Source organism: Tribolium madens, unplaced genomic scaffold, assembly GCF_015345945.1.
Source record: "Tribolium madens isolate multiple individuals breed KSU strain unplaced genomic scaffold, Tmad_KSU_1.1 Scaffold_2;HRSCAF=44;Tcas5.2_LGX, whole genome shotgun sequence".
Lineage (NCBI taxonomy): Eukaryota > Metazoa > Arthropoda > Insecta > Coleoptera > Tenebrionidae > Tribolium > Tribolium madens.
The window spans coordinates 5,557,169-5,576,374 of record NW_025400995.1 but is presented as its reverse complement, the minus strand read 5'-3'; the positions used below and the strand labels follow the sequence as shown (position 1 = coordinate 5,576,374).

The 19,206-nt window shown below is 34.7% G+C and overlaps 8 protein-coding genes across 15 annotated transcripts in view; 4 read left to right on the top strand and 4 right to left on the bottom strand.

Moving 5' to 3' along the window:
* LOC123006581 (PBAN-type neuropeptides-like) overlaps nt 1–1,340 on the top strand; it is a 1,919-nt gene extending 579 nt beyond the window's left edge. Inside the window, exons 2-3 of one of the 2 annotated variants that reach the window (XM_044401167.1) lie at nt 848–1,034; nt 1,097–1,340. In XM_044401167.1, the coding sequence (XP_044257102.1) occupies nt 848–1,034; nt 1,097–1,317 (408 nt within the window). In that variant the 3' untranslated portion in view covers nt 1,318–1,340. Of the gene's footprint in view, nt 1–847; nt 1,035–1,087 lie in introns of both variants that reach the window. The other variant, XM_044401166.1, reaches the window with a different exon arrangement.
* A 107-nt stretch (nt 1,341–1,447) lies between these two features.
* On the bottom strand, nt 1,448–3,983 carry LOC123006062 (rho GTPase-activating protein 39). The gene is made up of 3 exons (XM_044400216.1): nt 3,660–3,983; nt 2,381–3,602; nt 1,448–2,325 (listed from the first exon to the last, which is right to left on the bottom strand). The coding sequence occupies exons 1-3, from the start codon at nt 3,677–3,679 to the stop codon at nt 1,609–1,611; spliced, it is 1,959 nt and encodes a 652-aa protein (XP_044256151.1). The 5' UTR covers nt 3,680–3,983; the 3' UTR covers nt 1,448–1,608.
* A 129-nt stretch (nt 3,984–4,112) lies between these two features.
* On the bottom strand, nt 4,113–6,321 carry LOC123006063 (5'-nucleotidase domain-containing protein 3). 2 transcript variants are annotated; one of them, XM_044400217.1, is made up of 8 exons: nt 6,140–6,321; nt 5,913–6,088; nt 5,633–5,860; nt 5,363–5,509; nt 5,156–5,313; nt 4,920–5,106; nt 4,610–4,750; nt 4,113–4,560 (listed from the first exon to the last, which is right to left on the bottom strand). In XM_044400217.1, the coding sequence occupies exons 1-8, from the start codon at nt 6,294–6,296 to the stop codon at nt 4,204–4,206; spliced, it is 1,551 nt and encodes a 516-aa protein (XP_044256152.1). In that variant the 5' UTR covers nt 6,297–6,321; the 3' UTR covers nt 4,113–4,203. The 2 variants fall into 2 exon arrangements, with proteins under 2 accessions (XP_044256152.1, XP_044256153.1); XM_044400218.1 differs by having other exon boundaries at nt 5,363–5,497.
* Nucleotides 6,322–6,446: 125 nt separating this feature from the next.
* LOC123006477 (WD repeat-containing protein 35) lies at nt 6,447–10,972 on the top strand. Of its 2 annotated transcripts, XM_044400995.1 has the most exons (19): nt 6,447–6,551; nt 6,605–6,716; nt 6,762–6,940; nt 6,992–7,255; nt 7,362–7,527; nt 7,584–7,723; nt 7,770–7,988; nt 8,040–8,181; nt 8,234–8,356; nt 8,404–8,674; nt 8,724–8,961; nt 9,011–9,396; nt 9,444–9,587; nt 9,634–9,829; nt 9,875–10,087; nt 10,138–10,246; nt 10,296–10,552; nt 10,606–10,730; nt 10,785–10,972. In XM_044400995.1, exons 1-19 carry the CDS (start codon nt 6,528–6,530, stop codon nt 10,954–10,956), a joined length of 3,480 nt encoding a protein of 1,159 aa, XP_044256930.1. In that variant the 5' UTR covers nt 6,447–6,527; the 3' UTR covers nt 10,957–10,972. The 2 variants fall into 2 exon arrangements, with proteins under 2 accessions (XP_044256930.1, XP_044256928.1); XM_044400993.1 differs by having other exon boundaries at nt 6,605–6,940.
* On the bottom strand, nt 10,967–12,146 carry LOC123006479 (adenylate kinase). 2 transcript variants are annotated; one of them, XM_044400998.1, is made up of 4 exons: nt 12,059–12,146; nt 11,875–11,989; nt 11,587–11,823; nt 10,967–11,537 (listed from the first exon to the last, which is right to left on the bottom strand). In XM_044400998.1, the coding sequence occupies exons 2-4, from the start codon at nt 11,971–11,973 to the stop codon at nt 11,154–11,156; spliced, it is 720 nt and encodes a 239-aa protein (XP_044256933.1). In that variant the 5' UTR covers nt 11,974–11,989; nt 12,059–12,146; the 3' UTR covers nt 10,967–11,153. The 2 variants fall into 2 exon arrangements, with proteins under 2 accessions (XP_044256933.1, XP_044256934.1); XM_044400999.1 differs by lacking the exon at nt 12,059–12,146 and having other exon boundaries at nt 11,875–12,052.
* A 76-nt stretch (nt 12,147–12,222) lies between these two features.
* Nucleotides 12,223–14,053, bottom strand: LOC123006478 (protein disulfide-isomerase A6 homolog). 2 transcript variants are annotated; one of them, XM_044400996.1, is made up of 6 exons: nt 13,897–14,053; nt 13,645–13,847; nt 13,373–13,597; nt 12,791–13,323; nt 12,576–12,734; nt 12,223–12,529 (listed from the first exon to the last, which is right to left on the bottom strand). In XM_044400996.1, exons 1-6 carry the CDS (start codon nt 13,910–13,912, stop codon nt 12,370–12,372), a joined length of 1,296 nt encoding a protein of 431 aa, XP_044256931.1. In that variant the 5' UTR covers nt 13,913–14,053; the 3' UTR covers nt 12,223–12,369. The 2 variants fall into 2 exon arrangements, with proteins under 2 accessions (XP_044256931.1, XP_044256932.1); XM_044400997.1 differs by having other exon boundaries at nt 13,645–13,838; nt 13,897–14,044.
* A 489-nt stretch (nt 14,054–14,542) lies between these two features.
* Nucleotides 14,543–16,599, top strand: LOC123006159 (platelet glycoprotein Ib alpha chain-like). 2 transcript variants are annotated; one of them, XM_044400423.1, is made up of 4 exons: nt 14,543–14,818; nt 15,261–15,455; nt 15,505–16,069; nt 16,120–16,599. In XM_044400423.1, exons 2-4 carry the CDS (start codon nt 15,267–15,269, stop codon nt 16,365–16,367), a joined length of 1,002 nt encoding a protein of 333 aa, XP_044256358.1. In that variant the 5' UTR covers nt 14,543–14,818; nt 15,261–15,266; the 3' UTR covers nt 16,368–16,599. The 2 variants fall into 2 exon arrangements, with proteins under 2 accessions (XP_044256358.1, XP_044256359.1); XM_044400424.1 differs by lacking the exon at nt 14,543–14,818 and adding an exon at nt 14,890–15,040.
* A 170-nt stretch (nt 16,600–16,769) lies between these two features.
* On the top strand, nt 16,770–18,725 carry LOC123006160 (mitochondrial folate transporter/carrier). Of its 2 annotated transcripts, none has more exons than XM_044400426.1 (6): nt 16,770–16,916; nt 17,086–17,304; nt 17,363–17,513; nt 17,560–17,812; nt 17,891–18,004; nt 18,058–18,725. In XM_044400426.1, coding segments are annotated over exons 1-6 (993 nt in total). In that variant the 5' UTR covers nt 16,770–16,915; the 3' UTR covers nt 18,313–18,725. The 2 variants fall into 2 exon arrangements, with proteins under 2 accessions (XP_044256361.1, XP_044256362.1); XM_044400427.1 differs by having other exon boundaries at nt 16,797–16,957.
* Nucleotides 18,726–19,206: the final 481 nt, after the last annotated feature.

Below are 19,206 nucleotides of genomic sequence, written 5' to 3'. Positions count from 1 at the left end.
TTTTTAAATTATTAAAATTAATAATGTTTTAAAATTATTTAAAAAGTGCGGTGCCTTAAATGTTATCAAACAATCAAAATAGCGTAGTATTTAAAAACAAAAGGCAAAATCATTCACTGTATTACAGTACATCATTAAACTATCTATGGTTATGGTCAAAAACCTTCCAAAGTCATCGAAAATGGACACATTTGTACCTACGTTAGAATAGTTTGGCCGTTTGAAGTAAAAACACAAGATCTCAAAAAAGTCAATGTTAAGGTTAAATATTATTTATTATAATTTGTTATACATGGTCTGAAAAATACGGAATAAAATTCATTTTTGACGAGACATTTATAAAAAAAATTTCCTTAAACAAGTCGATTTAGTTTTTATCTTTGTTTTCTATATAAGTATATTTTTATTTTCACATACTACCGGCGCAGATGTGATCATTTTTTAATAGGGGCATGCCCCTTTTGTTGTCATAAATAAAAAGTTTGCGTTTTTCTGTGTTTACTAGTACCCATAAGTGGGGTCTCATAGAACAAAAGGGGCATGTCTTATTTAAAAAAATATGAGACAATATGTTGTATTTAACAATTAATACTTAAAAAACACAATCTTTCTGTCCAAGATTTTTTTTATAATGACCGGCTTAAGAACTATAAAAATTTTTTCGTACTTTTGACTAGCTCTGTCCATTTCGCAATCAAAGAAAATCGAATGTAGTATTTACGTATTAATTTTCGTTTTTATTAAGTTGAAAAAATTTCTGACTAACACAACATTTCACTTTGAGTTATCTTATAACATATATAATGTATAAAATTGTAACAAACTTTAAGACAGCAATGATTCGTAGGAAACAAGCGTTCCAAATGAAAGAAACGATGATAATAAGGATACATACTTCTGGTTTGGACCCAGGCTTGGAAGAAAGAAAAGGAATTCAAGTAATGATAATTTGTACCAAGACACACAGAAGGACGAAATAGTTTCCCTTACAGATGCTTTACAGGATGTACCATGGGCTATAATTGCTGTAAATGGTAAATAATCGAAAAATAAAATGAAAATGAAATAAACCATGATTTGAAATAAGATCTTTTAGAAGGAAAACGACATGTAGTGAATTTCACTCCACGGTTAGGTAGAGAATCTGGTGAAGAATTTGTTAACAATGCTCCTGAGGATCGATGGCTGCAAAATCACGAAACATCGGGAGAAATGTTATATCAAAGATCACCTCCGTTCGCGCCCAGGTTGGGAAGACACTCATCACCATTTTCCCCACGATTAGGAAGGGAAAATGACAGGAATCTCTTTTCATAAGTTTCTGCAAATAATGAAATGCTTAAATTACTTACACTTTGTGTTGGTAAAATAAAATAATACAAGTTCATTTCGAGTTTCAACTTTGAATTACCTTAACCTAAGAAACGAGAAATAATAAATACGCATAGTTACTTAAAAAAAACAATTTTATTTTAATAATATAATTTAAATCACAATGAAATTTCAATACAGGGACAATAATAGAAATAAGATCATAGTAAATATCTATGGTTATAATACAAAAATGATGCATTAAGAAGTATATTTGTAAAAATGTATAAACTGAGGTCAGATCATATCGCGAACACATTCAGTGTCAAGATCTTGAATGAGACACCGCATAAAGGCCATTTCTTTGCGAGCATTATCAAACATAGTACGCGGATCACTCGCCATACAACGTAAGCAGTTGGGCGCAAAGACCATAGCCAAATTGGAAGCATCCATTTTAGTATGCTGGATAACATCAGGTTTATTAAAAATTTGCAAAAATCGAATCAAATAGCATAAAACAAGTCTGTGCAAAGTTGGTAAACGAAGAACTAAATCACATGCACGTCGTGAGGTCATGGGTTCAGCAACACATTCAGGATAAAGAGAGTCGGGTATTAAAGGTTCATACAATTCGCGTAACCACAATTTTAGCAAATTGGCAGGGACATGAGCATCACTTGGTTCGCTAAGTTCCCATTTGTCCATTTGGGCTTTTAATCTATTTACTTCATCGACATCTGCAGATACTCGGAATATGCCTTCCGTACTTAACCCTTGTAATCGTAAGACTTGCTGAGATAGTTCTACTTGAGGCCAAGGAAGGCGGCGAGTGGGCCATCGACTGGCCTGAAGCTGCATCACTTCGCGTAAAGTATTACCAAAAAGACTAGCTTGAAAAATTTGTTTGCGGGCAGAATCTATATCATCCATTTGGGGCCTACGGGCAGACCTTTTTCCACCAGCGCCAATTCGCTCCAACCGCTGGCAAGCCACAGTTGCGTAATGATTCACCTATAAAAATACAAAATTATTTAATACAAAATTAACTGCAAGTAACAAAATATACCTGAACGTGTATTGGCCATCTACTAACGTCGGGAAAAACTCTTGAAAACCCCGGATCTCTATGTCGATTGAGGTACCCTAAGAGAGCTGGTTGGAATAAGGGACTGGGAGGAACAAAAGCTAATGCAATGGTGAGTAATTCCCATCCACGCAGAAGAGAGTCTCGCCTTGGGTTCTCAGTTGTCTGCCGACATAACTGAACGAATAGTTCATCTCTTAAAAGGGATTGCGTATGTGCTGTCCCCAGGATATCCATAAGTAATGAATTCATAGAAACTCCAGGTCTAGCTTTGCGGTCGCCCATATACATTTGTACTTGCCTAAACATATCTAAAGCTTGCCTTGCAACTGGTTTACTTGAGGCTAACAAAGGCCTCTGCAAACTCCTAGCTGACCAACTTAACAAATCACGAACACTTGCTTTCCTCCTAAATAACCCCCTGCCTCCTAGATTCAAATTATCAGCTGCAAACTTCTCCATATCTGCTTCACGTTCGGGTTGAAAAGGAGGTTCAGCGAGGGGTTTAAGCATGATGGGGGCTGGTGGATGATCCTTCTGTTCCCGCGTTTCAGTAACGGCGGTTGGTAAATTTAGGTACTCAACAGGTCTAAGGGGGAAACGGTGAGGTAAATAGCTACCTTCTGACTGATCCGAATCCTCATTATCAGGCTCATGACCAGTTAAAGATTCACTTCCGCTATCAGAGTGATCACTATCTGAATCGCGACTGTTATTTAAAAGAAAGTGTTCCAAAGGCAATAAATGCGAATCATGCCAGTTGGAGTATAGAGGCGCTTCTGCACCTCTCTGACTAAAACTGCTACTTCTACACAAATCACTTGATTTCCGCCGCAATTGTGGTGTACTCGCTGATAAACTTAGCACTTGACCACGACCTGTGGACTCCCCGGTTTGAGTGGCTTGATTAGTGGTGGCTGCGTGAGCACCCCCAGGACTACAGTCGGTATTGTGTTTTAAAGTTTGTAATTTTGCTAGGGGTATTATGTCACAATTTGTAGGTTTGTGCCAAACCGTCCGCTGTGAAGTGGCATTATAGTAGTAAAACCGAGCCGTGTTTTGATCGAATAATTCCCACCACTGGTTCGAATCGGTCCTTTTAACGGGAACACCTTCAGGAGGGTCCCATACACATTCCCCTGTTGCTAAATTTGCATACATATGCTCGCCAGTTTTTGGTTCTATTATTTCTACCCATTCTACCCTAAAATTAAAAGCACTGACATTTCAAACAATAATTAGTACACTTTCTAATAAATACCTATAAGTATTAGAAGCCATTTTCTAACAAAACACTACTACTATTATGATATGTCAAACGTCATTTTCTTATAGGTTAACAATCCCACGAAGTAGACTGGTAGGTCTTATACGCGTTTATTTTTCAAAAAACTGATACAATGATGACAAGCATAGAAATTCACGGCTTGTAAGTGTGCCAGTACCAGAACCAGAAAGAAAAAAGGCCACTGTCAGTATTATAAATTGCGGACGCCATTATTGTTTGTATATTGTAAAATGTATGCCTTGTGCTTGCTCGTGTGAATCGAACGGAGAAAAAATCGAAGATGAAGGATAGACGATAGGGGCATGAGCACTAGAGCTATAAGTTGACCCTGTAGGGTGTGGAAACCCTAAACTAGACAACCAGCTATACCAGACCTACCTACTATTTCACCATAGAAATTGTAAAGGTTTTTCAATTAAAACTTCGTTCCAAAAAAATATTTTATACTTGCAGCAGACACAATATTATGTATACATTTCCTATAAAATTAATATGACACCATAGTTTTTGTTTTCATCTATACAAAGTAAGATATGTACTCATGAGGCATGACACCTCGTCTTGGGTAAAAAGTGTGCTTAACTGAATAATTCAATAAATTAGTTATATTTGAGGTGTATATATCGGCAAATCTAAATAATCGTCTAGAAAAATACGTAGGATTGTGATATGTTCGGAAGACGCTTCCAAACTGGGGATTGAACACATACTTAATATCATTTCTTAATTTATCACGTTCGGCCATCCATTTTTGTAGAATTTTTTGTTCTTCTGGATCTTCACAATCTTGATGGTCTTCAATTAGTTGAGTCAACATTTGTAACCAGTTGGCATTTTTTTTAAACTCCACGTTATTTAACGTGGCAATTTCATGCTAAAATTTTTTATTATAAATAGTGTCTCAGATAAAAATAATTTAATACTGTTAACTCATTGATTATGGCTCCAGTCCTCCACCCATGCTCTAACGTTACATCAGCGAGGTCACTGTATGGGTGATCCCCAAAATACAAGACTTGATGACCACGCCAGCCAGTTAAGTCTTGTAACTGTTTTACAGTTCCCTGCAAATTATTCGTTAAGTGATTTCAGATTATCTCCATTAAATGCATGTTGATTCCATGATTTCCAGCTCTTAAATGAATAAAACCTGAAACAGACAAACATTTCATACCATCATGGAACCAACAGCCAGAGACATGGTGCCTTAAATTAATAGAAATGAATGATTACTTCATAATAAATAACTCCTTTTTCCAATTTAGTCACACGATCCCAAATGTGACTGCCGCTTTGTTCATCAAATACTCGAATCGGTCGTGAAATATCGGTGAAAAACCGTGGTTTTCTTGCTTGAACGATAAGAACATCAAAGTAGTCTTTCCAGTCACGTCCAACTAACATTTCCATACCTTTGTTTCTATAAAATAAATTATAGCAAATTGTCTTTCTTACAAACTACAGCTTACACGAAATTATAAGGACTATTAGTGACTAGAAATAAATTCTTATTTGCGCTTTTTAAACGATCAAAAAATGGCCTAAGTTTTTCATTTGATTCTATATATTCAGATACGTTTTCAGAGACTATTTTGTGCATAACAGGATGAGAGCTTTTTACGGAACTCTAAAAACATACAATGTAATTTATGGTTTCCACAAGTTACGTAACTTACTTTAACGTCCCTAAATAAAATTTCTGGGTGGTAATCAATGTGATTTCGCTCAAAATAGTCTGCCACATTGCAGATCAAACCCATTTCTGGTACAGAAAATAAGTCAGCTAATTGTACCATCTTAGAGTGACTGTCCTGTAATACCAACTATAAAAATAGATAGCAAATACATATAGTTTACTGAAGCATAGCTAAATACAAAACTCAGTGGCAAAATTAATGCCATAAGTGTCATGACATTATTGTTGCCAATGATGGGATTATAAGTACCGAAGAATTTTTTGTATTCCCTTCAACATAAGCTATGGGGATAATCCTGTTTTTGTAAATTTTCAAAACCTCTTCGACAGATAATGGCGTTAATCCTTTATAAACAGAACCGAATTGTATTTGTAAAAAAGAATCCAATTTAAGTAAAATTCCTTTTTCTATGTCATAATGTAGTCCTCTAACAGCAAAACCTGGTTTATATTCCAACTGTGCTATTTCTTCTGGATACTAAAACTTTTTTTTTAATTCCATATACTTAACTTAAAATCGAAAAACTTACTTTGTACTGTTCTATAAGCGTCTGTCTACCTAAATTATATAAAACATAGTCCATTGAAGGCTTGTAACAAGCAAGTGTATAATCATAATCAAACCCATAAACGTTAACTTCCTTTAAATCTAGCTCATTACACGCAAAAACGGCTTTGGGGTTGACGTCTTTCGGCAACTTTTTTGCTAAAAAAAAGTTAAGTCTCAGGTGTTACGTTTCAAGTCCGAGGTTATTACATTGACATTTTGCCTTCATTTTCTTATATGCGTCTTCTAGATGTTGAGTTGAATGAAATCTTGAATTTTTTTTTGAAACGACCCATTTTTGCTGCGTTAAATAATGGCCTGTTAAGCGCAAACTTGGATAAGAGTTAATAAGCTTGCATAATAACATTACGAATTTACGATTGACTTTTTTTTATTTTTAACAATCATCTAAGCGCTGCTATTGGCTAAAATCACTCTAACACACATGCGCATGCCCACACAAACACATGAAACACACGTGACTTGAAAAGTAGGCAACCCATATTTCAAAAGTCCTGCCAAGGTTAATGATCTATCGCACGCGTTACTATAGAAACACATCAACAACACAGAACCAGAAAGCAAGAAATTTGCTAAAATGTTTATATATCTCAGCAAAAAGGTAAGTTTTGATTACCCACATTACAAATTTTTGTTTTTAATAATGTTCATTAGATTGCTATCCCCAACAATACAAGAATCAATGCAATTGCTTGGAATAAAGAAGATGGTTACATTGCAGTTGGTGGTGATGATGGACTACTCAAAGTCTTGAAACTGGATGCAGGTGCTGGGTTATTGGCAAAGAACCGTCTTCTAAAGTTTCTTACAGGTGGTGAAACTGAGGGAGGGATTAAGTCTAGAGGGTTAGTTGCATCTAGCAATTTATCAATGAACCAAACGTTGGAAGGGCATACTGAAAGTATCCAAGTACTAGTATGGAACGAAACGCATAAAAAATTGACCACAAGTGATCAAAATGGTGTTATTATAGTATGGATGTTGTACAAAGTAAGATCTGATTGTTTCAATATTGTTTTTTTTTTCATTCACAAAATTTAGGGTGCCTGGTATGAAGAAATGATAAATAACCGAAAAAAATCAACGGTTGTTGGAATGGCGTGGAGTGCAGATGGTTTAAAAATTTGTATAATTTATGAAGATGGTGCGGTTATCGTTGGCTCTGTTGATGGCAATAGAATTTGGGGAAAAGAATTAAAAAACATTCATTTGTCAGGGGTACAGTGGTCCCCTGATGGCAAATTACTTTTGTTCAGTCTTAAAAACGGTCAGGTCCATCTGTACGACAACCAAGGAAATTTTATTGTAATAATTTTGACAAACATTAATTAGATGTTTCAGAATTATTTAGCGCAAGTGCTAAATAATTTCTGGAACATCCCGAACATATATCATGATTGAAACTTTTCAGATGCAAATTGAGATTTTTTGTAATGAAGTAACCCTAGAATTAATACCGGTGGTCGGACTCGACTGGTACAACGGCCAAAATGGATACATGCACGCACTTTGCCCAAATCTGGCGATTTGTTATGAAAATGGACGAACTCAAATTATGCGCAATGAGAGCGATACAAGTACTAGTCCACAATCCATATTTTTAACGAAACTTTTCGTCACTTTTTTAATTTAGATCCTGTCATTTTGGACACTAAGATGATCGCAGTTCACTGCAGTTGGAATCACAATGGATCACTACTTGCTATAGCTGGGCGACAATATAGCGACGATAAAGAAATGAATCTAGTTCAGTTTTATAATCCTTTTGGCGAGGTATTTGGGTTTAAGTAGAGGGCGCGAATTAAGGGTGTTTTTCCAGCATTTGCGAACCTTGAAAGTCCCAGGAACGTCAATCTCTTGTTGCGTATGGGAAGGAGGATCATTGAGGGTGGCGTTAGCAGTCGATTCCTTTGTTTATTTTGCAAACATACGACCAGATTACAAATGGTGCTACTTCAAGAAAACTGTCGTTTTTACTTGCTGCAGGCCGCAAAAACCGGGGATTTGCGTCTCTTTTTGGGACATTAGTAATAATCAAGTGAAAATCGCCGAAAAAATATCAACGATTTATTAATTATTTCCATTATAGTGTCACACTGTTTATGTCCCAATACTTATAGCTTTGTCAGGATATGGAGATCACTGTGTTTTAGTCACTAGATCTGAACTTGATGAATCTCCAGGACAGTATGGTTTAATATTATGTAATACGTTAGGAACCGCAGTTGACGGTATTAATTATTTTCGATTAGTGTATCTTAGTTAATTGTTTATCAACTGTAGGTAAATATATCGACATTGAACCAATCGCCGTGACAATGAACTCGACACATGTCATTGCAACGTCCAAAAATAACTTCATCATTTGGCAATACAAAACTCCAAAATCATCATCAGTAGTTACAGGTCTGCAACAACGCACTGAAGAATTTTTCTTAATGATATTTTTATAGGGGCTAGAAACAAATGTAGAATGTTTCATGTCGATGATAATCCAACAGGGGCCGTTGAAGTTATCCAAGAATTAGACAGTTTAGATAAAATTGTTGTAAGCACACACAATAGTTCCGATCCGGCTTGTTGTATCTCCTGCACTGATAAATGTTTAATAATTGGACGCGAGTCTGGATTATTACAATACTATGCTTTACCTCACGTTGTACTTACCAATAAATATAAAATATCATCGCGGCCTCACAAAATCGCAATTAATTGTAACTCAACGTGAGTTTTATAAATGTAGTTACAATTAGGATTTTTTCTTAATTTTTAGGCGTTTGTCTGTAATTGACGTAGCCGGAGTGATGACTGTTCTTGATACTTCTGATGCTATTGGACGGCCTTCTACTACCACCGATAACAAACTAGAGCGTAAAGACGTCTGGGCGATGTGTTGGGCCTCAGACAACCCCCAACTACTTTCAATTATGGAAAAAACAAGGATGTATATATTTAAGGGGATTTATCCCGAGGAACCGGTTTCTTGCTCTGGCTATATTTGCAGTTTCAATGTAACTGAGCGGTTTTCACAAATATGATTATATTATACCGTTGTTGCAGGAATTAGAAATCCAGGCGGTACTCCTTGACGAAATTATGGAGTCTCCCGAACGACCAAACAGTAAAGATCATTTGATCAAGTTGGAAGTGAAAAGTTTGAGAGATACAAGACAACTACTTGAAAAAGTCGGTATTAACGAAGCTTCACTTTTTATAGAAGAAAATCCACACCCAAGACTATGGCGTTTGTTGGCTGAAGGAGCTTTGCGGGAAATGAATTTGTCAATGGCTGAATCGGCTTTTGTTCGATCGCGGGATTACGCCAGAGTTTTATTTGTAAAGAAATTAAAAGATATTAATTCCAATGCGATAAGAAAAGCCCGCATTGCGACCTACTTTAAAAATTTCGATGAAGCCGAAAAAGTCTACATGGAAGCCGATAGAAGGTTTTTTGTTAAGACATTTTGATTTCATAAACAGGGAATTTTTCTAGTGATTTGGTTCTCAACCTACGGCAAACTTTAGGCGATTGGTTCAGAGTGATACAAATTCTGAAAAACGGAACGTCAGCACCTGATTATTTACTCAAAACTGCGTACAACTCCGCGGCTGAATATTTCGTACATTTTAATAATTGGTTAGTATCCAAAAAATTGTGCACTGACTTATGTAAAACAATCCAGGATCACATCAGTTGAATACTACGAACTCGCCGGAAATATGGCTGAAATGATCGAATGTTATTACCACTTAGAAGATTACAAAAAACTGGAGTCTTTTGTACAAATTTTGCCTGAAGGTGACCCACTTTTGAAAAAAATTGGAGACATATTTGCTACCAATGCTGTTATTTCCGAGGCCGTGGAAGCGTATTGCAAAGTATTATTTCTTCCTATATTTTTATAGACTAACGCCATTTTTTAGTTTGGTAACGTAAATACGGCAATTGAGTTATGTATTACACACAACAGATGGAACACGGCTATTGAGTTGGCGAAAAAATATAACATGACTAAAATTTCTGACCTTTTTGTCAAATACACCACACATTTAGAAGATCAAGGGTCACTTTTTGCCGCAATTGATGTAAATATTCAAGCAAAATTTTATTTACATGCAGCTGAACACGCTTATAAGGTTTTTATTTTAATTTAAAAAAATAATATAATTTAAAGTATTTATTTAAGTTAGCAGATTTGGAAAGTAAAAAGCTTAATAAAAATCTCCTAAAAGTGAAAAAACATTACGTCTACGCGGCGAGATTACTACAAATGCATAAGAAAACGCCAAATCCTGGCACGTTTTATTTGTTTTTGTTGTCTTTGTAATAATAAATGATTTGTAGCTGAATGGGCTTCAGATCCTACAGTTTATGAAAACGCATGGAAAGGTGCAGAGGCTTATCATTATTACATACTTGCCCAGGAGCAGCTGTACAGTGGTAAACTACATGATGCCCTATGTACATCCTACAAACTTCAAGATTACACCAGTTATCTAAATGCACTTGATATTTATTCATTGTTGGCGTTAACGGCTTGTTTGGACCGATCGTTTGGAATTTGTTCCAGAGCACTTATAAAACTTACAAATTTGCCGGAAGTAAGTTAATTTAGTGTCAAAAAACTGGTAAACATTAACCTTTACACCTATAGATTAGTGAAACCGCTAGGAATCAATACAAAAAATTGGCGTGGGACATATTTATGAAAAATGAACCGAAAGATTTAAAACAAATTAAACTCAAATGTTCCAATTGTGGAAATTTGACGTCTGATTGGTACAGTGATAGAATATTAACAGTTAAGAAAAAAGTTGATTGTTTAAATTGTAGGAGAACTAGGTGTCCCAAATGCAAGATCCATTTCCCTACGTGTATTGCCTCTGGCAGATCTATAATTGAAGAATTAAGCAACACATGGCTTTGTTCACATTGCCATCACCCAGCTTTTGAATCACAAATGACTTTTCACAATGTTTGCTTACTTTGTCACGCAAATAAATAAAACTCAAAAATATAAACACACGTTCAATTAATTTAATCCCTCTTAATATGACAAAAATAAAAACATTTATTAGAGTAACAATCTGTATAATTTTTCAAAAGTTCTACTAATAACAACATAAAGTCCCCGCAAAATTAATATTATTCATGATAAATGTGACTAATAAATGCATTAAATAGAATAAAATGGGGAAAAAATTACAACCCGATTCTCGACTTGCGTGCCCTCATAAAAATGCTGTCGATTTTACTGAATACCTCGGACGCAGCTTTAGAAGCATCAATACGGTGGTGGATTCCCCGAATTTGGTAATAATCGACAAGAGGCCTGGTTTGTGTATGATACGCTTGAAGACGCTTTTTCAAAGCTTCTGCAGTGTCATCAGAGCGTCTCACAAGGGGCTCACCAGTAACGTCGTCGGTCATGGGTTTTTTAGGGGGATGAAATTCCTCGTGATATGAACGGCCACTTTTTGGATGGATTAATCTACCAGTAATACGGCGCACCAGTAAACTGTCATCTATACCAAATTCTATCACAGCGTCTAGACTTGTGTCCCTTTTCTCCAATAAATCATCAAGCTACACATTGCAATGTTCGATTAAACAGAATAAAATTGTAAGGACTTACCTTCTCAGCCTGCACGACGGTTCTAGGAAATCCATCCAACAAAAATCCGTTTTTGCATTCAGGTTTGTCAAGGTTGCTATCAATCATGTTAACAACAAGATCGTCGCTTACGAGTTTTCCTTCGTCCATGACTTTTTTCAGTTTGGCTCCTAGAACTGAGCCAGATTGGATTTCAGCGCGTAGCATGTCTCCAGTTGAAAGGTGACACACACAATACTTTTCTTTCAGTTTGGGGGCCTGAGAATTTTCTTTTAATTTTCCATTTTTAAACGTGTACATAATACTTACTTGAGTTCCTTTACCCGAACCTGGGGGGCCCAATAGAATAGCGTTGATGCCAATTGGGGCATCTTCTCGAGATATTTTTGGCACAGCAACCGAAGGCATTTTCTACAACGAATGTCTGAAATTAAAGAAAGTCCCTATAGTAATTGATACTCGAGCGATAATCATTTAAAGTGACCCCATTCACCTTTGATATCTAGAAAAATTATACGATTGTGACACACATTGAGAAATGTCAAGTTTAAATGTAGCCAACATAACAAACATAAACCAAGCCGACTGTGACTGGGATTTTTTTTTCACCTTTACCTTTACTTTTTCTATTAGAAGATGAAAAATTAAACAATTGGGTATTAAGAAAAGTAATAATATATTTAAATTATCACGAAAACACTTAAAACAAAACTATCATACAAACATTAATACAACATTAGGAGGTTTTTATGGAAACAAAAGAACAATATAAAAACATTATTAAGTAGTAAGTCTTTTGGTTTATTAAAGTTCGTCTTTGCTGTCCAAGTCAACATCAGACAGATCAATATCTTCTTCTGGAGGAAGTTCACCATCTTTGCCATCCCATGGTTCAATGGAAACAATTTTTGGAAGTTGGTCACCTTTTACTGGAGACGTATTTCCACGTCCATAGGACAGATCCCTACACATTTCAAATGTATTAAAAACATTACAACCAAAAAACCCACCTTAAGAATTCATTAATTCCATCTCGTGAAAATGAACCCCTAAGAATTGAATATTTCATTTTCCTTGGATTAATAACAGCCATTGCTGGATATCCAAATCCTCCAATATCCAAAGCATTTTCAAGTTCCAACTGAGCGCCAGCTTCAGACCAAACCCATCTAAAAAATCAACAAATAACACCTATTCCTAGTTACTATTTAAAATAAAGACATACCCCCACATCTTCTTCTTATATTTTTCTCCCAATTCTTTCAAAATGTTAATATAATTATTCCTACAATCGGACTGGCAATCTAAAATATGTGGAAGAAGGGCCACAACGCACAAAGCTTTTTGGTCACAAGCCTCTTTAAACATATTTTGGTCAATAATTTGTAAAACATCAGGAGCTGGCACATTCTCTGCCAACTTTTCCAAGGCCCAGGCAACAATATCACTTGCCGTTCTGCCACCATCATAATCAGAAACAGAATCGGAAGTTTTCTTTCCAGGTGCGAAGAATTTTATAGTTGGGTAGCCCTGAACTCCGTATTTGGAAGCTTGAACTTGGTGAACGGTTGCATCAAGAGCCCCAAGTTTAACTTTTCCTTTTAATTCTGTTGCTGCTTTAGCCCAATGAGGCGCAAGGTTTTTACAATGTCCACACCAAGGGGCGAAAAATTCAACAAGCCACATGTCTTCAGATTGTAAAACTTGTTTATCAAAATTACTATCAGTTAGTTCAATCACGTCTTTGGTATCATGACTCTGAAACATAAATTTAAGTAATAAAAAAAATACATAATTAGACCTTTACTTGTCCTGAGCCTGAGGACCCTCCTCCAAGACTGGCCTTAACTTTGGATTTAACAGCTTGCAAGGCTGCCTCTACTAACCCTTGTGCCGTCCTTGCACCGTTGTAATCCTCTGGTTTGTTTTTGTTACTCCCAAAAATTTTGATTGTCGGAAAACCTCTAACACCATAACGCCCCCCAAGTTCCTTATGTTCATCTGCATTTACTGCTCCCACTTTAACTACGCCCTAAAAAAGCAATTATTATATGAACCCCAATGGCTGGCAAGAAATACCTTAAGAGCGGCTGCAGCTTTCGTATATTCAGGAACTAAGGCTTGACAATGTCCACACCAAGGTGCAAAAAATTCAACAATCCAAATTTCATCTCCTTTAAGTACTAATTTATCAAAATTTGATGGGGTTAAGTCAATCACATTTGAGCTTGAGGGGTAGAGAGCCAACGAACTTGCTAACACAAGGGTTAGCACTGGAAAAACTTTTACACATTCACATAACCTATAAATAAAAAAATGTTCATTACTCACCAAGCAGCTTCTTCATTATTTTAGATGAGTGTTGTGAAATATGAAACTTAATTCTCAGTGAAAATAACTCAAATATGTATCAAAGCCGGTAACTTCCCCAACAGACACCAGCATCACTTCGTGGTTGTTTCTGATTGGTTGGTTTAAATTTGAAACAAAAGCCGATGACGACCTCTACTATACTTTTTTCAAATTTTACCGCCAAACTCGATTTTTTTCATTTAATACACATTTTTTTGATTATTTATGTTTACATTTAATGTTTTTATTCCAAAAGTTATTAAAGTAAAAAACGTTGCAAAAGGTAAATGTAAGTAGTTTAATTTTTGTTTTGTTAATTTGATTTAATGCTTATTTGGGTTTATTTATTTATTTATTTTTTTTTGATAGAGTACTTTTATAAGATAGTACGTACACCTCACATACAAATAATTCAATAAGCTACACCCTAAAATTTAATTTGAAATAGGTTCTACTTCAATAAACACATTGATGTTCGCTGTATATATACTAGTTGAATTCGAGCACCTGTTTTTCCGAGTTTGAAAAATCTATTTAAACTTTCATCTATGATAACTCAGCTACAATGAAATGATAAACTCGATAAAAACTTGCATCCTTGTTTATTTGTTGTAAGAAGTAATCAGTGAAATTTAAGTATTTATAACTAAAAGGTCGTGATCTCCGTTATTCATGCACTCAATTTTCCCGTAAAACTTATCCTTCAATTGAACTAGAAAAATGATGCGTTATGAGTAGTTTTATTTGTACCGAGTGTCTTTAGTACTTTACTTGATCATTGGTTTAATTATGCAATTCAGCCAGTTAACTTTATTGATGGACCAGCTTTGTGAACGGTGGAAGTGTTGATAGTGATTAAATAAAAACCGTTGAATTATAACTAATAATTAATTTGGTGATGGTATGTTTATTGTTATCATAAAATCTTATCTTAATCTCGTACTATCTTAATTTGTTCTCGTTTTGTATAGTTTTCTTCCTTAATTTTGTGAGACAGTGTACGGCTAAAATGTTACGACTTTTCGTACTAAATATAGTTTATCTTCCAAGCTTGTTTGTTCTTTAATAAATTAATTGGTTAATTGATCACGTTGCAGATGTTCAGTTAACTATTATTTCTCAAGTAAGTTAAAGAATTAAGCAAAAAGCCCTCAGCAAACCTTTAGAATATATTTACCTATACATAAATGATTTTATAATGCGTTTTGAATGTAACTTTAAACAGTAAATTTTATGCCATGTAAAGGCATTCCAGAATGTAGAGAAACGTGATGAGGTGAACACAGACTTTGCTGATAATGGATTCTTGATAAGTGCAGTTATCCATATTTAATTGTTTTCAGTTCTGAATGTGGTACAACAAGATGAATATTTGTGTTTGGGTAATAACATTCTGTGTTTCCTTTACATTTACACAAACACAGATTTGTAAAAAAGACTATAGATGTAAAATAAGCCGAATTAGCGGAATGAAGGCGGTCGACTGCCGCAATAAAGACATGGGGACAATTTCTCAGTGTTTACCGAATGATGTTGAGGTAAATTATTGTTGTTATCAAAAAATATGAATGTAAAATTTGCTTCCAGATAATCGACCTATCTCGGAACAGAATTCGCAAAGTAACAAAAGAGGACTTAAGAAAATATTCCAATTTGAAAATGTTGTACTTAGACGACAATATGATAATGACTATTGATGAAGAAAGCTTCGAAGGAAAAGATTACTTGCAAACTATAGATCTGACACTTAATGGGTTGACGAAAATTCCTTCCGTATTATTTCACCTCCCCTCTCTACAAGTTCTATATCTGAGGCAAAATTTAAATATTAACGTTGTCGACGCTATTGAAAAAGCCAAACCTATCACCAGCCCTTTGCTTCGGTTAGACATTAGTTATATAATGACTGAAGAACCGGACGAGTTACCCGATTTAGGATTAATCCCCACTTTGGAACAATATAATATATCAGGAAACAAACTCTTGTCACTGAAACCCAACCATTTTGCAGGTCTTTGCAATTTAAAAATTTTAGACACTGCAAATATGTCCATCCAATATGAAGAACCGTGCGATTGTTGGACTATTAATCGCTGGTTGAAAAATCGAGAAGTCGTTTTTAAACATTTTGAATGTAGTGTGAAGGCAATAGGTGAGTTTTTATTTTACCAACTATTTTGATTTTACCAACTATTTTTTCAGAATGTCTTGAAGAGGTCTCCTCTGACGATTTGGAAATTTATACCCGATGCCGACAAATATACGAAGAAAATATAAAAAAATCCAAAATGAAAACAATTTTATGGATTGTCATTCCGCTATTTGTGGTAATTTTTGCAATTATTGTCTTTTTCATAGTGAGGAGGAGGCAAAAGCAAAGACAAAAACACAGGGACAAAAACAATAGGGGGCAGGAAATGAAGCTTTGTAATAACGTTTCAAAAACATGAGTGATTTTTTGATGATTGAATGTTTAAATAAAATAAGTATGAGTTGTATTTGATTAAAATAGTTACCACATACGCATAAATCTTCGCTTGAGCAAATTTCAGGTAGAACTCAAACTGTAGATATGACTAATTTTGCTGTGATATGGTAGCTAATAAAATACATTTGCGCTCTGTAAAATAGTTCGCGCGTTGTGTATATATTTATTAATAAAATTGTTTATGTATATGTTCATACAGTTTTGATTTCTTTGGAGAAAAGCTTGCACAAAAAATTACATCTAAGTTGCAGTAGTAAATCCCATTTTATTTAAAACAAGGACACTAATGTTGTTATTTAAGGTTTTATCGAGTATGTTGGTTTATTATTTTTTTTTTAATTAGGACTCTAGTTAGGCAACCAAAAATACAAAAAGTTGTGCGCAGCAGCACAGCAATAACCATGCCAGCAGTTCGCTGTTCACTTTTGTGGTTGGTTTCTTCTCTTTTTCCGTGCTCGAGGAAGTACAACTTCTAAATGGAACTTTCTTTGTGGTGTTCCCTTCATAAAAAGTAAATACGTGTTTATAGCACAGTTTACTATTAAAATACACGTGAGTCGTTTTCCAAATGTTTACTTAGAGGAAATGGTGCAATTCACTATAAAAATTACATAACCTTCAATTTTCGTTTTTTCTGGGAAAAGTTTGTTGTAGAGTGTCATAATGCTTTATATTTACAGTGAAAGTTCAAGATGATGAAATTCTCATCATTGAAACATCCGACTCAAGCACGTTACATTTAAAATCGTCAATGATGAAGAACCCTTCGACGTCGCCTAAAACGACATTATCACTCCTTAATCACATTAAATATGAACACCTCATAGCGGGAATCTCAGGAGGGGCCATTTCGACACTCATTTTACATCCTTTAGACTTAATGAAAATACGATTTGCAGGTATTTAAAATGAATCATTAATTTAGTACAGAATCAAACAGCTCTGTTTTTTTATCAGTTAGTGATGGCAGAACGACAATTCCTCAATACAGTAGTTTGACGAGTGCATTTTACACTATTGTTAAGCAGGAAGGAGTTAAGGGTCTATATAGGGGTGTAGCTCCAAACGTTTGGGGTTCAGGAAGTGCTTGGGGTTGCTATTTCTTATTGTAAGTTTTTTCTTTTGTTTTAAATCAAAGCTAATTTTTATTTCAGTTACAATTCTATAAAAAATTGGATTCAAGCTGGCGATAGTCAGTATCCTTTAGGACCAACGCTGCATATGTTGGCAGCAGCTGAGGCTGGTGTGCTGACTTTACTTGTTACAAATCCAATTTGGGTGGTAAAAACTAGGCTGTGCTTGCAGTATGGACCAGAAGCAACTCTTTCTACTAGAGAATGTTATAAAGGAATGACAGATGCATTAGTTAAAATTTATAAAACAGAAGGTGTACGGGGTCTATATCGGGTCAGTGAAACAAGAAAAACAACGCAGTTCCAATGAACTGTAATTAGGGATAGGGATTTCCTTATAAAATATTTGTAGGGTTTCATTCCGGGGATGTTTGGTGTTACTCATGGGGCTCTACAGTTTATGACTTACGAAGAAATGAAGACGTTTTATAATCGCTCTAGGGGAATTCCTTTTGACAATAAGCTTGTAAGGTTTCAGTTAAATTTAGCACTAATCGTTCTTAATCACTATTTTAATAGACAACCGGAGAATATTTGACATTTGCGGCAGTTTCTAAATTAATTGCGGCTGCTGCTACTTATCCATATCAAGTGATACGAGCACGTCTACAAGATCAGCACCATCGTTATGAAGGGACATGGGATTGTATTAAGAAGACTTGGAAATATGAGCGGATGCGAGGCTTTTACAAAGGATTAGCGCCGTACTTACTTCATGTTACTCCAAATATATGTCTAGTCATGCTTATCTATGAAAAATTTACTAACAATTAGAGAAAAGTTCAAGACTTAATTTTTCAAATAATGACAAACTACTAATAATATTTAAAAAAACCTAGTAATCTAACTATTCAAATATGTAGTTGTATGACATTAAAGAAGATGATGTTTCAAATTTTGCATTTTTTAGTTTTTTCTTAAACTTGCATTCGTTTTTATTAAAAAATATTGATTATGTCATAGATTCTAAGTATTAATAGGTTTAATAAAACTATACTTTGTTTTGTTCTTTAGTCAATTTGTTACATATCAGAAATTTTAATAGTGATGCATAAATGAGTGAGACTTTAATTTGTATGAAAATAAATAAATATGAAGAAGCAGGGTTCATCAAATTATTTTTCTATTTTAATGCTAAGAGATTGAGGTATTGTCATTGTCATTGAAAGAATAAATGTGATATATAACGTGGACCTTTTATTTAACTCCTTCACCTTTTACTACAGATAACCAGTTATTGACTTATCAACAAGTTGAGTTTTAACATTACTCCACAATGTATAAAGTTCATTCGTCTCCTTTACTTTTATTATAACTAAGATAAAAATGATAACTATGTCTCCGTTGATGAACTTTGTAATGCAGACCAGTACTTGATAAGAAATATGAAACAAAAAAATAATTGGAATAGCTGCGTTTTTTTTATTTACTTGGCGATGTTTAACCGTTTCGTTCTAAATTTAACTAAGCTACATGTCCCCAGATGTAGAGTTTTTAGATTACTGGAAGTTTTCTATCAATTTAATGATGCTAAATTTCTTTCTACTTATTTCAATTTTATTATTACCTAAAAATAACAAATATGCGCTTATATAGAAGCGTGTAGTAGTAAATGCGTCTTAGAGTTTGGGTGTATAGATCTTTTAATGGTAATAGATGCTAAAAATA

Coding starts and splice junctions, on each gene's coding strand:
- LOC123006477 (XM_044400993.1), top strand. CDS start 6,528: ATGTTTATATATCTCAGCAAAAAG. Junction 6,552..6,604: donor TTATATATCTCAGCAAAAAG/GTAAGTTTTGAT, acceptor AATGTTCATTAG/ATTGCTATCCCCAACAATAC. Junction 7,724..7,769: donor TTTATAATCCTTTTGGCGAG/GTATTTGGGTTT, acceptor GTGTTTTTCCAG/CATTTGCGAACCTTGAAAGT.
- LOC123006063 (XM_044400217.1), bottom strand. CDS start 6,296: ATGTTATTATGCAAGCTTATTAACTCTTATCCAAGTTTGCGCTTAACA. Junction 5,861..5,912: donor CGCTTATAGAACAGTACAAA/GTAAGTTTTTCG, acceptor AAAAAGTTTTAG/TATCCAGAAGAAATAGCACA. Junction 5,510..5,632: donor GGAATACAAAAAATTCTTCG/GTACTTATAATC, acceptor CTATTTTTATAG/TTGGTATTACAGGACAGTCA.
- LOC123006062 (XM_044400216.1), bottom strand. CDS start 3,679: ATGGCTTCTAATACTTATAG. Junction 3,603..3,659: donor ATGGCTTCTAATACTTATAG/GTATTTATTAGA, acceptor TTTTAATTTTAG/GGTAGAATGGGTAGAAATAA. Junction 2,326..2,380: donor GATGGCCAATACACGTTCAG/GTATATTTTGTT, acceptor GTATTTTTATAG/GTGAATCATTACGCAACTGT.
- LOC123006479 (XM_044400998.1), bottom strand. CDS start 11,973: ATGCCTTCGGTTGCTGTGCCAAAAATATCTCGAGAAGATGCCCCAATT. Junction 11,824..11,874: donor GTTCGGGTAAAGGAACTCAA/GTAAGTATTATG, acceptor GAAAATTCTCAG/GCCCCCAAACTGAAAGAAAA. Junction 11,538..11,586: donor CCGTCGTGCAGGCTGAGAAG/GTAAGTCCTTAC, acceptor TGCAATGTGTAG/CTTGATGATTTATTGGAGAA.
- LOC123006159 (XM_044400423.1), top strand. CDS start 15,267: ATGTGGTACAACAAGATGAATATTTGTGTTTGGGTAATAACATTCTGT. Junction 15,456..15,504: donor GTTTACCGAATGATGTTGAG/GTAAATTATTGT, acceptor ATTTGCTTCCAG/ATAATCGACCTATCTCGGAA. Junction 16,070..16,119: donor ATGTAGTGTGAAGGCAATAG/GTGAGTTTTTAT, acceptor CTATTTTTTCAG/AATGTCTTGAAGAGGTCTCC.
- LOC123006160 (XM_044400426.1), top strand. Junction 17,305..17,362: donor AATGAAAATACGATTTGCAG/GTATTTAAAATG, acceptor TTTTTTTATCAG/TTAGTGATGGCAGAACGACA. Junction 18,005..18,057: donor TTCCTTTTGACAATAAGCTT/GTAAGGTTTCAG, acceptor CTATTTTAATAG/ACAACCGGAGAATATTTGAC.
- LOC123006478 (XM_044400996.1), bottom strand. Junction 13,324..13,372: donor GGTCCTCAGGCTCAGGACAA/GTAAAGGTCTAA, acceptor TTTATGTTTCAG/AGTCATGATACCAAAGACGT. Junction 12,530..12,575: donor GGAATTAATGAATTCTTAAG/GTGGGTTTTTTG, acceptor TGAAATGTGTAG/GGATCTGTCCTATGGACGTG.